Source organism: Rhyacophila brunnea, unplaced genomic scaffold (genome assembly GCF_057557595.1).
Source record: "Rhyacophila brunnea isolate RB1 unplaced genomic scaffold, BYU_Rbru_1.0 scaffold_7, whole genome shotgun sequence".
Classification (NCBI taxonomy): Eukaryota; Metazoa; Arthropoda; class Insecta; order Trichoptera; family Rhyacophilidae; genus Rhyacophila; species Rhyacophila brunnea.
This window is the reverse complement of record NW_028233339.1, coordinates 5,737,611-5,753,567: the sequence shown is the minus strand read 5'-3', so window position 1 is coordinate 5,753,567 and position 15,957 is coordinate 5,737,611. Positions and strand designations below refer to the sequence as shown.

General features: G+C 34.7%; 1 protein-coding gene across 1 annotated transcript in view; it reads right to left on the bottom strand.

The window, feature by feature from the left end:
- Positions 1 to 15,957, bottom strand: part of LOC147064401 (neprilysin-1-like) — a 216,876-nt gene that overhangs the window by 4,973 nt on the left and 195,946 nt on the right. The window contains exons 3-9 of the mRNA XM_085957925.1: positions 7,852 to 8,097; positions 6,554 to 6,759; positions 5,047 to 5,226; positions 3,774 to 3,985; positions 2,462 to 2,678; positions 1,650 to 1,832; positions 817 to 979 (exon numbers count right to left, since the gene is read on the bottom strand). Coding sequence (XP_085814051.1) covers positions 817 to 979; positions 1,650 to 1,832; positions 2,462 to 2,678; positions 3,774 to 3,985; positions 5,047 to 5,226; positions 6,554 to 6,759; positions 7,852 to 8,097 — 1,407 coding nt within the window. The remainder of the gene's footprint in view (positions 1 to 816; positions 980 to 1,649; positions 1,833 to 2,461; positions 2,679 to 3,773; positions 3,986 to 5,046; positions 5,227 to 6,553; positions 6,760 to 7,851; positions 8,098 to 15,957) is intronic.

Here is a 15,957-nt window from a genome sequence, read left to right as displayed (position 1 = left end):
GAAGTGTTTAGGTGTTAAGGTGAGTTTGTCCATCATTGCTCTAAATAGTCATTCATACTGTCATCTCCGAAAGATGAGGGAGGGTCTGAAGTAGGATCTGGTACCCCTCCCGGACCGTTGATAGTGTGGCAGATGAGGTAGGTATCGTCTTGCTTCCGGATTACCGGATTTCAAGAATAACTGCGTATTTTATTTTTCAAAATACATTGATTACTGCAAGTTACAGCGTATATGTACATTTAACGGAAATATTTATAAAATAAATAAATTCTAATTCGTGGAGACGCCGGCCGGACGCGGCCGCCGTCTCGAGAGCCTGAAAACCGAATAACGAACGAATAAATTTTGTCACTGGCCATATCCCTTGGTTAACTCTCAAAAAAACAAAAAAAAATACTATCTGCAAAATTCTGTCGCTGGAATTGACAATGAGAACAGTAATTATTCTTAATACGAATTTATGAAATAATATTAAGTTTAGACTTTGTTGGCGAAGTTTCAAAAGGGTGACTATAATATTTCTTACGGGCTAGAAATTGGGACGTCTCGTAATCGACCTCTGCATGTCTGCATGAATCCGCCTAATGATGGTTCAGGCCTCATGGCATTGGATCCTCTGAGGATGCCATGCTTTAGGCGGTATCAATACATACGATACAAAAGACTAAAATAAAGACTGCAAAATATGGAATAATTTAGATGAATGGATTATATTTGTACAATATGAGTGTATCCAAATCCAAGTACTAATTATTACTAATTATTTTAAGCAGATTTTTAATAACATAAATGAATTATTGTTCATGTTTAATTTACCGATATCATTTCTATTTGGATTGTAGAACGCGTTGACGATTGCCGGTTCCGTAGTCCATTTATCCTTATTGACAGGTTGCCTCAACAGTTGAAGATTGCGATATGCATCATGTCTCATCACACTGACTACGTTTAGAATAAAGTCATGTGTTGTTATGTTCAACTAAAAAATACAAAACAGAATTATAAAAGCAGTCATTATACTTTTTGAGCTCTTAGACATTGGCATTTTTTAGAAGTGTCGTAAACACCGAGTTTCTATTTAGATACGTGTTGCATACTTGACGAAAAAGTGGAGCCATTTTTTAGAGCTCATGCGTATACATACTGGTATTTGCGGCGCTAAGGATAAGTTAAGGTTTTAAGAAAGTAGACTTTTGAATAAGCTAACCCTAAGCCGGCTCTCACATTAAAACTTGTCTCGCTTGCAACGCGTCGAATATGTCAATGTGACGTCATCGTTATACACAGAACATTCGTTGCCAAATCGAGCTCCGTAAATTGGTCAAATGCAACTTTTTAGTTTAAAAAAACATCTACTGTTACAATCGACTAGTTGCATGCTTCTCAGGCTGCGAGTCGAAGACGCCAGGACGTATATGAAAACCTACGAATTGGTTATTCCTATATCGGCTCGCCAATTGCCGCATCCAAATATCTATACGTTTCGAAGATTACATGTGACTGTCGCTAGGTATATGTGCGATGCAACACCAAATTGACGTTCTTGGAAGATTTGATTTATGGCTGTGCGGCAGACGAGGCGAGTGAGATGTATTACATAGAGTCAGAATATTAATGTGTTATAAATAGTAAAATAAATTGCTTCCCACCATCAGATACTCCTTGCTTAGCTCTTCCGGTTGCTTTAGAAGATCGGGATATCCAATCCTTTCATTCATAGCGTTGGCCTTTTCTTTTGCCACCGCCCGTGTCTCGTCGTCCATCCAATGATTATGGGCCAGCAGCTCATTGAAAGCTTCTCGAATTGTGTGTATCATGTTCAAAGCGACTTCCTAAAAATATAATGAAATCTTTATTAATTTTACTATTTCTTTCTTTTTGTATTTTACGACGTGGTAATTAAAGTATATGAAGACGTAATTCCATGAAAAATGTCTCATAAGTCAGACAACAAAACAATAACAGTCGATTGCCTAAGAAACAAAATCTTACAGTTGCTGTACTAGAGGTAGAGTAGAAAGAATTGTCAACGTTACTGTCTGCTATAATCGATCTGTCGATCGAAACAGTCCATTTCATTTTATTTAATTAACATTAATTATTATAACTAGAATTTAGTTCCATTTAAATTTATTGTGTGCTACATATTAACATTTTTATTACATGACTTATGTATACTATGTAACAGGTACATTCCTTAATATAAACAATAAGCATATTATGAAACATAACTTTCAAAGATTGCTTGTCGGGCGAGGATTTTCACCACTTAATCTAACGACTCACGTAGAAAATATTTCCTTTATAACCACCCATCTGAATTGTTTTCGAATCCAATCAATAAAAGTCTACCATTTTTTGTAATAAGCAGAATTTAGAAAACAGAAAAGAACATCTCAGATGTATAGTTGTTAATTGTTAATGAAATATACATATAAGATTTTTTATTATCGATGCATACCTTGCTCCCGTGGTTGAAATTATCCCTGATGAAGAGTGCTGAGACAGCCATGCCAAACTTCTTGTTGGTCCACTCCACGCACATGGACCAGCGATGGCGCTCGCTCAAGATGCCCTGCAAGATCTTCCGGAAGTCCACGCTCGCTTTGTTGTATTCATCGATCATGTGAGGGATGATTGCGTAAACTATCCGCCACAGTACATAATTGTACACTGTCCTATTGCATTCATAAGAAACTAAATTATTACCTATATCATATTATACTTACATGACAATTGTCTGTCTTAATCTTATAGCGCCTGTAACTACACATGCATGGATTTACTTGCACCAATTGTGTGTATTATAAATTATCGCGATAATAACTGTTTACACGTAAAAGTGCTAACTGTCTCGCCAATCTCATTCTTCAAGAGTAAGCGAGCCGCAATGTTGTCATTTTATGGTACTATTTGACATTTCGTGAAAATCGGTAAACCTCAAAATTAGTCTCTTAGCGGTGTAGTTTATTTTTTTACTGGCAGGTTCGCTACTATCGTTCTACTGTACAGGTGCAGATATTGCACGATCCAATTGTCGCGTGAAAATTCAGAAGCTTCTAAACTTTTTTAATTCATGCATGCAATCTTGCCATTTGCATGATAATATGTGTTTACACGTATTCTTTTTTGTTATGTGCACGATAATACGTACTGTCAGCAGTAAATCCATGCACATATCAATACCCCAGTTCAATAGGGGAACAACTCATAAAACCTTGTTCCAAGATAATGGCGTTTGAATTTTTTGCAGTAATTCTCATTTTAATTTTAAAGCCTTGATTTCGATGAAAGTGTATGTTTTTTTATATTTAATTTAATGGAATTCGAAATTGTACATTTTAAAGAAGAATTAACTAATAAATTTGATTATATAACGGAATTACTGATTAATCTCAGAAAGGGTTATTCGATTTTATGACACATTAAAGAAATTTTTGATTGTTTTTTTTTGCTGAATTATAAAGAGAAAATTATTCTACATCGAATGGCATTCTTAACTCAAAACCTTTAAATTTTGAGTTGTTCCCCTATTAAAATAGGGTATCGAATTATAAACGGGGTATTTGAGCGGATTTGTTCTTAATTGTCATTACAAAGATCAAAGTTGAAGTAAATTACTAGTTTTGTTCTAATATGCAGGTTATATTAACATATTTTTTTGTAGGGAATGATTATTAGTGATATGCCTAATCAACTAGAATTATTTTCAAATATAAATATATTCATATTTGAAAGGCAATAGATTAATTTTAGTACTGCAATATTCAAACCTTGTATCCGTTTCCGCCAATATCTTTCCCATTCCTGTCAAATAAGGCATCGCATAGCTGACCACTGGTTCCTCTCCCGTTACTGGAACATCGAGGATAGTATTCAAGTAGAGCTCCCAATTCAGCTGTGGGATAGCCTTCTGCAATTCTGCCAGCGTCATTTGCTGATAAATTGAACTCGTGTCATGGCGATCAGCCTCCGATAAAGACACCTATAATTTGATGGTCAATTGTGTTAGACACACAGTGAAGATATTTTTTCAATATTATTCCACGGTTAGGAAGAAAACTCAAATGCTCTCCATCACAGCTATTTTAAACAATTAGCACGTTTCCGTTATTTTCATTGGTCCAAATTAACACGGAAGGCATTCAATACACAAGTTCAAAATTTAGGTAGGTAGACATGTCGGTCAAATTTGGGTATGTTCGTGCTGATGGATATGCCCGAACCCAAGAATTTTATATTGAAACGTCAAACATATCTATATAACCTACAATTTTATTAGTCATGTCATTGCGATTGAAGCACAAATGGCAGTGAAACAAATATTATATTACTACTGGCTGGTACTAGCCACTCTATATTTGACAGTTCACGAGGAACAATAAATTAAGACGGCGCCCGTGACGTAATTATATTTCAAAACAGTCTTGCATCTCAATTCTCAATATGTAACATTAACGTACGCTATCTCGCTCTAAAAATTAACACAGCCAAGATATGGACTAAAAAGATAGCACTTTTTACAGTTCAGACAGTTAACTTATTGTAAGATTAACTGCCAGAATACATAAAGTGATAAATGTTATATATTTATCAGATGTAGCTCTTTTTGGATCTCAAGTGATATGTTAGAATAGCCTCACAGATGGTCTGATTTGACTGGATTTAATATTATATCACGTCTCATGTAGATATGTCAGGTGACGTAGGATAATGCTAGGTGGCTGTAAATTGGATCATATGTAACATCGCCAGGTGGTTTTCTTTTAGTCGGGCTTAAACCTCAGTCACATAAGGATACCAAAGCTATTTTTTGTTCACTTCATTTTTGTATTCCTCACAAATTATTATTCGAGTAATCAATATAAGAATGAAAAAATTTAATAAAAATAACAGCTGCCTATATAAAGATATATAAGTATTGTAATATTAAAATATGTTTAAAAAAATAATATTAAAAGCTTTCAGCAGCCTTGTATGATAGAATATTAATTATTTTAGCAATGACTCAAACCAAATTCTTTCAATCAGTTTTGTATCACTCACATATGCCAGTTTCTTCTCAAACTCAACGACCATGTCAAGTTCAGCACCGACTTTCTCCGAATCCGCTCCCAGCAGCACGGCAATCCTGATCATCAGTTTGTGGTATGCTTCCATATCGTTGAGAGAGTTTCCTTTCAGATAATAGTCTCTCGATGGTAAGGTGAGCGACATTTGGTCAATCTGAAATTGAAACATTATAAATTGTGTTTGTCGTAAGCGCCTATTAATACTAAACTAGGTTCCTTTGTGTTTATAAAAGATAAAAATTAATTTACTTTTATTGGTGGCTCTACTATTCAAAAAAAGTACTTTTATTTCACATTAGGAAATTGTTACAGGCAAATACTAGAGACATCTAGTGATAGAATTATGAGACTCGCCAGTAGGTAGATACTGAAAAATTACCCTATAATAAACATACTTTCAACTCAAAAATAAACTTATAAGTAATTTAAGAAAATCTATTATAGATTGAGCGTTTGCTGAATACAAAAATGTTGAAATATAAAGATGGCATCTTCTACAATTTTGGAGGTTAAAATATCGGCAACTTTTTTGAAAATACTTCAATAAAATAATAAAATAAGTGGGATAAAAAGGTGCCCACAATATCAGCCTATAACGTCGTGGGTCCCAGGTGCGAATCCTGGGTCTGGTAAGTACACATATTGTTTTTCAATTTACGTATGAGTCAGAGTATGGACCTTATAGGTTGATCAAGTGGTTAACATCCATATGATCTTATTAGAATCGGATATAGAAAAAAAAAAAATAACATTAAGTAGGCAAAAAATATTATTAAGTTCACGGACGAGGGTTGTCCAAGAATTAAAGACCTTTATTCATTTTTGGCGACGCGGATGTTTTTTCTCTCAAAAAAAATGGCAGCACTGACGTGTAGCGTAGACTTCCCTCTCCAGAACGAGTGGTGAGCCGGCTCGGTAGCTGCTTCAGTATGACCTTTGCGTCCGTTTGAGATGGACGCTCCGCTGTCGAATTCCGCCGCCTGCGAGGTGCATTCAATCGTCTCACATCCAATTATGGTAATGTGATGAACCAGCGGAATGTCAGGAAGTGGTGTACTGAGTTTTCGAGTGGTAGTAACGATTGTTCATGATGAGGAGGGGAGAAGAAGGAGGTTTTTATAAAAACTTTTATAACTTGATAACTTATATTATTATAACTTAGTCAGCGTTGCAGGCGAAATTAAATTTCTTTTCCATGGATTTTAAAAATGGTGTTATTCTTTTCCTTCCTTTATTTCCCGTTCCTTAAAATGTGCTGCCTTTGCAGTATATGACCTACCTAAGCACGAGTTGTCACTGCGGCCAAAGGTGACCTATGCTGTTGTTCAGCTAAAGATGAAGTTGCTACCTACATAAAATATTGCTCGGCAAATTCTCGAAAATGTTCTTTAACCTATTCTGGCTAAGTTAGAGTCTACTCGCAGTCACATAATGGCGTAGCGCGGATGTGAACGTGTGACTACTTCTTACTTTGTTCGCACCTGGATGATGTTCACGGAGGAGTTCTTGTCGTCGGGTCCGACCCACATCTCCACCAGCACGCCCTCGTTCAGGTCCCTGCGTGCCTTGCCCAGCAACTCTTCGATGGAGAAAGGCGGAGATTTCCAGTCGGGAGTCGCCACTGGCCAGCCGCCGTATGATGCCAGCACCTCTCGCAGTTTCGCGTCTCCCAGCTTACCGATTTGGCCTGAGAAAAGAAGGTCATCAAAGTTAATAATATACGGAAAAAATATGTAATGCAAATATTGTTTGGAACCATCCATCCGTTATTTTTGTTAAGTCTTCACGCCTTTCTCTCTCATGACACTTTTTATTAAATTACGTCTTTCATTAAACTCAGTCAAAGCTCACTTGATTCCCAAGACTTGGGTATCAGCTCCTGAGACATTTCCAGGCGTAAACAACTGCTGATGTTTCACACAAACGTAGAGCCTACTGTTGAACAAGTTCTTGTCCAAGTGTTAAAACTTTAAACTAACACCCCCTAACCACTAACAGTCCCCTCCAGTGCAGTCCTGTCGCACATCTGTTTTCAAATGAGGAACGCCCCCAAATTTATCATTACATTTTACGCTTCCGTGGTGTACGGATATATCAATTTACGTAATTTATAATAAAAATATATCTAAAACGATCAGAATGATGTTAGAATTATTATTAGTAAATTTTTGGTTTATTGCGAAGAAGAAAAGGAGTCGCATCGAAAAAGGGAGACGATACATTATTTAAACACACCTTCAGCTCGCGTTGCCGCCATGGCAGGTAACTCACTGAGAAGTCTTCTATAATATATGACTACATCGATTCCTTGTTGTCAGACAGTAGTGATACTTTCAGACATACTATAACAATATGTCATAACAAACCAGAATAGTCGTTCAAATATGTCCTGAGAGCTTCCCAAGAAAAACTACCAAATACCTTCAAAAGATTGACGTGGCGTGCAGTCACTTAAAAGGTTTGGAGCCACTCTAATAGCAGTGACGTCCCTAGATAAAATGCCGCCCCTTTTTTTATACAGTATTCTTAGTTAAGGTAGCTATTTCTATTATATTCCAAATGATTCTCCTCGATTTGCCGCCCTTCGAGTAACTGCCGCCCCAAGCGACGCTCAATCTGTATACCCCCACGGGACGTCACTGTCTAATAGAGTTTGTATGATTCCTATAGCGCATGGATTCAATGAATTAAAGTAGTGATTAAGAACGATTAAAATTCACACAAAAACCTATAAAAAAAAATATTATGTTTACATGGTAATACTGAAAATGCTACTCACGAATATCCATACACGATAAGTAAAAGACTTTGGCCTTTGTTGTCGCTTCACTGTCGTGATCATTGATCGGCTCCTCGAGGACTTCTTTTAGAATTACTTGGAGCTGGTCTGCCAACACCTCGAATGTGCTGATGGATGCTCTGTCTTCGGGGATTGCGTGCTTCTTATTCCAAGTACCGCAGGCGAACTGAAAGAAGTCCGTGCAAGGGTCGGCTGAGTAATCCATGGCTGCCATTAGCGACGCCGCTGAAAAAAAAATGTAAAATAATGAAATCATAATATGAAATTGGAATATAACATAATAAGTGATATGTACTTATATGGATAATACATTCCGTTACCTTACTTTGAAAAGGTTCTAATCGCACTTGACCATATTTTGAGCTATGAGCGTTTGAAATTCGGAATGGTCATATTTCAACATAAAAAGACAATAGAACTGCGGCATACTGCTAATTCCCATATTTGACAACAGATGACTCTGAAATGAACGTATATGATAGAATATGGATAAGGGAACCTTTTCACACCAAAAAGTCATTTAGGCCAAAATGTCAATTAGAACTTTTTCAAAGTAAGGTAAGAATTCGTTAAAAAAACAAAATATTATATTATATAAATTTGGGTAGGTACGTATTTTTAATAATCCTAATAAAAAAAATCAATTAAATTAAATCCTAGAAATAAAACTATTGCTATACCAATAGTTTGAACGCATGGATTTATTTAGAGAAAATTAAAATTTGCTTGTTCGTTTTCTATCGTAGGGGTGTTCAAAACAAGTTATTTTGTCGGGCTTCTACGTCACTGAACGCGTCACTGATTTATTATACGACACACGAGGCCTGTGTTAATGGAACTCACTTACTGGCACAACCATCTGAGGCATCCAATGTTTGGTTTATTATTCTGATGAGGCATGTCTAAAAGACAAGACAGCGCGGATGACACAAACGGACAATAACGATCATTATAATTATCACACATTAGACAACGTGCATTCGATAACCATTCGTGGATGCGACCGGTCGCAGTAATAACCATTTGATACAAATTAAGAAAGTTATACGTAGCAGCTATACGTAGAAGGCGGGGTAAATGTAGAAGTCAGTGCCGCCTACTAGATTTTGTTCCCTCACACTGCCTTAAAAAATCAATAATACATTACTATGGATATTTTTTCGAAATAATCCCTTCCCACATATAATTATTCTGTATATACGGGCTATACGAAGATTACAACGCAGTTCCATCAATTTAAGATTGGGAGACTGCGATGGTTAGGTCATGTGCACCGTATGACTGACAATGAACCGGCAAAGAGAGTGATGTCCGGCAATACAATCAGGAGTAGAAGAAGAGGCAGGCCAAAGATTCGCTGGTTGGATGGAGCTGCCAATGACTGCCGCGTTCTAGGGTACCAAATTGCAAAGCGGCTACACTGGATAGGGACAGGTGGAGGGAGCTGTTGCAGGACCCCACACTTACACACACCAGTTACCCACACTGGATGGTCGCGCCCCTGATGACGATGATGAATAATGACGCAAAAGTAAATAAAGGCATTGTAGAAAACATGAAACTAAAATAATATTTTAACTATTATTAATAACCTTCTTTTTGTATGTGTTCGATAATTTTCCTAGACGGTACAGGGGAGAAAGATGGTTTAGGACATTTTTTTGAAAATTAACTGAAATAATTTGATACTATGAAATAACTAATGCATCTTCTCAAAACAATGTACAAAATTAGAGTTAATAATGGAGCTCTATGGAGCGGATGTTATGTAAATAGAAGGAACAGTTTTAGCCATAAAATTTTTCCTACGAACTGGGTCCTTGCAGAAAATCAAATACACATTGAAATACAACGTGACATTGTGTTTTGCCAGCCGGGATCGAACAAGCAACCCATGGCTTCAAAAATCATTACTAAATAATTACAAGATAAAAAGAACTTTTTACTATTTACTATTACTATACTTACAACGTTTTTAAATTTTCTGTTGAACCATATAAACTTGACTTGACTAGATTAGACGATCAAAAAAATTTGTACTTGACATGTCATATTGATTTCCATTGTAACGCACGTACTTATATATTAATAATTTAGTTGCTAGGACTCCAGACCCCTAGCAACCAATAATAGTATCGAAATAACTTTTCATACAAAACAGAATTAACTGAAAATGAATTCAATTCTACTTAGAGATGGCTAAAAGTTTTAAAAATGCACTGGCATCGTGTTCTGATATATTCTAAAAGTTTCAAATGTTTAGCTAGTCGGGAAGTTTGTTAAAAATCGATTGCAAGATTTGTACCGGACAAATAAGAATACGTGCTAAGAAAAACATTATAATAAAATAGTTTTTCTGCTTAAGATAACAGCAAAACATATTCAACTTTTAATGAATTGATGCAACACCAACATTTGGGTTGGGGCAAAAACAATACTCACACTGACGCATTGATTGCAAATCGTCTCTTGGCTTAGGATAAAATAATATGTTTTTCTCATTGTGTAAAAATCAATATATTTTGTATTTTTTCTCCATTTCTTACTAACTTCTTTCGCTAAATATATTGTTTTTTTATTATTAAAAAATAAACAAAGAACATAATTTTTATTTTCCAATCACATAGTTTTATTTCAAAAAGCACTATTTCCAGGAAATAGTCATGTTGGCAAAAATAATAATATTAGAATAACGAATTTAAAATACTATTCACACAATGCCAAGTTTGTTTTGCAGTTTGATGATTTCAAATTAATTTATTACACTATTTTTGATTAATTCAATCATAGGATTATGCTTGTGTTATTCGTTGTCATCCAGTCGTACCCAAGAGGTACAAAGCGTCCGCAAGGTAGACCTAGATACCGCTGGATCAATGAAATAATAATGATAAAGTTCTGCGGAAGTACGTGGCAACGCAACGCACAGGACCAAGAGAAGTGGAATCAGCTTGGAGAGGCCTTCATCCAGCAGTGGATAGATTCAAATGATAGTTTTTTGGCTCTACTGAAAAGTTCGATTTTTGGAAATAGTAGCTTTTGCATTATAACACCTCCGATTGCGCCAAATTTTAACTGTCAAGTGGTTAGAAATGTTTGCTGGAACACACCCAGTGCTCGAAATGGAAAATTTCACGAACAGGAACGCTGTATAATTTTCCGAAACTAAGTACTTATGCTAATCCTTTCTTTACGTACGTACGTACTTTTGATATAAAAATGCAACAATAAACTTTAAATTTCTTACGTGGATCTATATTGGGCAGGTTGGTAAGGATTGTCAGCGCCGCAGGCGAAATAATCTTGTTTTAACAAAGTATACCGTCAAAAATTGTATTATTCTTTATTTTTACTTTATCTACCACTATAACCAGTGCATGATACCTCTACCACCACTCGTCACTGATTATAACTTACTGTCTCATTTGGGATAGATAAGTTTGTAATTAATTAGTCATAACAAACAACATATCCACATAAGTACCTTATAGATTCAAATTAAAAAAATATTTACGTACTTATAGAAAATTTTACAAATTCCATTTAAATACGAGCACAGAATATCAAACATCAAGAAATAGTATTAAAATAGTGTTTAAAAAATAAAGAAATAGTATTAGAAAAAACAGTAAGTGCCTACCTATACCAAGAATTTATAAAATAGCGTTCACATAAACTCGTTCTCACGCAGGTGGAATATACGATTATCCGAAGCGATTTGGTTGAACATAGTTATTTCCTGCCCAATTATCATTAGCAATTATTGCACCTTGGCAGAACAAACAACTTAGATTATCAAGAAAGTTATAAAATAATATATAATAAAATCAATACTAAGTACCAATAATGGCAGAGTTCTCATTTGTACTGGGTAGATATAAGTTGGAAAAAGTACGTAGCCTAAATACCTAGCTCTCTTTTTAACTTTCAGAATACAGTATGTAAGCATATGTCTTGAGAAATCAATCGGATAAAACCATGGATAGTATCCACTATCCACACAGCTTTAAAGGATTCTCAAAGATTTATTTTGAACCTTCTCCACTATAAGGGGCATAAGGCCGTACCTACATCTAATAAAAGTTTCAAGTCATCCAAACAACGTAAACATAGCATTATTTGTAATTAAATTACCAATGGTGTGTCATTTTCATTTATATAAGATAAAACATGACGGAAGGTGAAACTCAGGTTGCTAAGCGCGATTCTTATAGAATAATATAAAATTGTCATTAATTAGTACCTACTATATTCAACATTATAAGGACTAATATTGTATTGTATGCATGTTATGTTACAATGGTGATGCTTTGGTTACCATTATTGTAATATACATCTACCACCGTATTTATTTAATAATCTATGACTAACACCACCTAAGATAATTAGATGTCCGCACTGGACACATAGGTACCTAATTTGTTAGTACCTACTTATTCTAAACGATTCAATCTATGTTGTTTGTCCTTCCCTACTCACATTATTATTGCCATGGAAATGATAATAGGTACCTACATACAATACAGATATTATGATAGTCGTACATTTTTATTAAAGGATATTCCTATATTTTTTTTAAACAAATTTACAAACAAAAATTAAGTAAAAGTTCTCTCCACACTACCTATGTATTATTTCTATTATTTTTAAAGTCACCAGCTACAATGCATGTAATAATAATTGTAATACAATAGGAACGTCCCAAATAAATAAACTCTGCAGAAGGCTATTCAATATTTTCTGCCCAAACCATCAATGGCCCAAACACATTTTTGTAGAAAAACTCATTCATTATTCATTGTGAAAATTGGGGTTTACGACTTGACTTATCATAAATATTTTTTTAACACAAGTCAAGTTGTTGAGATGATAATAATTATTGAATCACAGAACAGATGTTGCCACTGTATTGTCCACCGGAAAGAATTCCTAATGTTTTAGCAGATTTACACGAAGTACCTACTACGTAATTAAGCCTTCATTATTTTTATAAATATCCACAAAATTATCAAATTGTGCGTGTGGCCAGAATTATCTTAAATCAGTTTGGATACCAGCGACAATAGTATATAGGTATATATGTAATAATATAATTATGTAAAAATGGCGAATTTGTATCCCACAGGAAAGTACTTATTAAAAACGATAATTGTAAGGGTGATTATCCACTTAGTGTTACGAAGAAAAAGCGAATTTAACATAATAGACTTTTTAAAATATTATATTATAAAGCCTATTATAAGGAAAGTATTCATCCACAGGTAATTAATAAATAAATGTCAAAGGTTAAAAATTCTCCTCCTGTAATAGTATTTTGGTTAATTCGCCATTTTTACAATACACCGACGATATAAAGGTATTCGTACCGCCTGCTGAGAATTTTAACTAACTTTTAAGAGAACAAATTGTTATTAAAAAATATGTTCAACACAAAGTTAAAATTAAAACACAAAACTTACCAGAAGCAACAAAATTCACTTACAAAAAAGTATACTCATCATGACCTATGGCAAATAAATGAATGAATGTAGTAGTTATATCACAAGATTTATTGTACTATAGTCGCAATTCAACAATAATGTAAATTACAAAACAAATGTAAACATCGTAAAAAGAGGGGTTTACGACACGTCATAAGCTTTTTTTAACAAAAGTTAATTGTTGAGATGAATACCATCTGTTTCCACTTCAATGGTTATTGGAGTGAATTCCTAATGTAATGTAATGTGGTTTTAGCAGATTTACACGAATTACCTACTACTTTATTATACCTTCATTATTTTTATAAATAACCACTCAATATCATTTTTTAAATGATCAAATTGTGTAGGTATGTGGCCAGCGTTACGTTACCTGCGACAAAATATTTTTCAATAGTTTCGGTTAACACGTTTCGCCTGATGACATTTTTGACCAACTTTTAGAACAATGTTTTATTAAAAAATCAAGTTAAACACACAGTTAAAATTAAAACACAAAACTTACTAGAATGTAGCAAAAAAACACCAAACTAATAATATAAACAATTTTGTTTAGAAACGTATTTATATCTTAAATAATACAAAATATTTTAAAAGGCAACTAATAGGAATATTATAGCGGATTGCACGAGTCAAATTATCAAACTTTTTTGTACTAATTTAACCATCGAAAACACAATTCATTCACCCGAAAATAAATGGCGAAGTAATAATTTTTGTCACTCCGAATAAAATAATATAATAAATTAGTAGGTAAGTAAATTAACAATGCGTAAGTCAAAGGCAAGATTGTATTGAGATTTGAAATGTTTCATCCTTTAGAAATTATTAAACAATGTATACTTTATTTTTTAAGAGTTTTCAAATAGTGTCAGCAAGGCACATTTTTTTGGGTAATAAAGTAATTTACGCTTGCAGCTGGTTGTTTCTTGTTATTTAGACAATGCATTTAGGCATGGACATATCGACATAAAATAAGAAGGTTGAAAGAAATTTAGGGATGTCATAATTTTTATTTTTAACCCTTGCACGCCCGGCATAACATAACTTCGTTAATTTTTAATTTTGAGAAAAACTTTAAAAGATACATTCATATATAATTATCTCAATCTAACGAACCGCAACGCAATTTTAAATGAATCCACGAGCCGGAACGGTATATTTTGGAATTCCACGAACCACAACGGCGCTCCGGTGCGTTCCTGTCCATTCCGAGCGCTGAACACACCTGTTATATTACTAAACACATTATAACTAATTGTAAAATACTCTGTTAACTAGGTACCTACCTAAAAACTTTTCGGAAAAGTTGAAATGATTTATTTCGAATTACTTTAGTTTAGATTTATTATGAGCGTAATATTAAATTAATGATCCCAGATTTGTAGTAACAAAATTTCACTTTGAAATTTTTTACAATGGAATTTATTTTACTATAATTAATGCACGTATTTACAATCATAACAGTCTTTAAAATCCAGTGGAAATATACAATTACTTCACTGGTAAAGCACCGTTGGTAATAAATAGCTATGCTAGAAATCATAATATATTTATATCGGTACAAATCAAATAATAATTGTTGTCCTTTCTGGCACCACAACCCTACGTGAGCCTTGGCTTCTTGCAGCATCCGCCTCCTTCGAGGCCTGTTCAAACTTAAATTTAATTATTACACAACGTCTTATTACTCCGAGAGTCTGTAGGTATTGCATCGCGCCAATTCAGTATATGTAAACTGGAGGATTTGGAGCCGCACAAACAAAAACCAGCGTAATAGCTGCACTCAGGTCTGCGCATCTATTTTATACACAAGACTGCTTTCGGCCGCTACGACAGGTATCTAGGGTAGGTTTGTATCGAAGTATTAGCACTTATTGTAACAATTGCAATACAGCCGTCTAAACAGTCAAAACTGTATATCTCGCTCTAAAATGTTGCATAGCCAAGAGAGGTGCTGTTAAAACATAGCACTTATTGTAACAATTACAACTAACTTATTGTAATTTAATAAGACAGTAGTTTAATAATTTATTCATATTGAAAGTAACTTTGACGATTTTATACGTATAATATGGGCACCCACGGTGGCCGCGCGGCATAAGCGTTGGACTACAAAGCCGTGGGTCCCAGGTTCGAATCCTGGGTCTGGCAAGTACACATATTGTTTTTCAATTTGTGCGTGTCAGGGTATGGACCTAATAGGTTGAGCAAGTGGCTGATATCCATTTCTCGTAAAAAAAACAAAATCTGTCAATACAAACCTCCACTCTGTAGAGGCGCCCATATGGTCCTATCAGGATCGGACATGGCCGAAAAAAAAATATGGGCTGTTTCCTTATTAGACGCTCGTGTACTGGTCGATAATAGCCGATCACAACCGAACGTCAAAAAGTTCAGTTTTATGTTTTCGGACTATAGTACCGTATGATGAAAAATACTTAGGCTTGCGTTACAATCTCAGTCTATACCAGTAGCGCACCCAGGGGGGGGGGGCAGGGGGCCTTGCCCCCCCCCAAAATATGAAAATCATCAGAATGATTTTACACATTGAAATCGAAAGCTAATAAACTATACATTGTAATTCTTCAGCACCCTTTTTAGT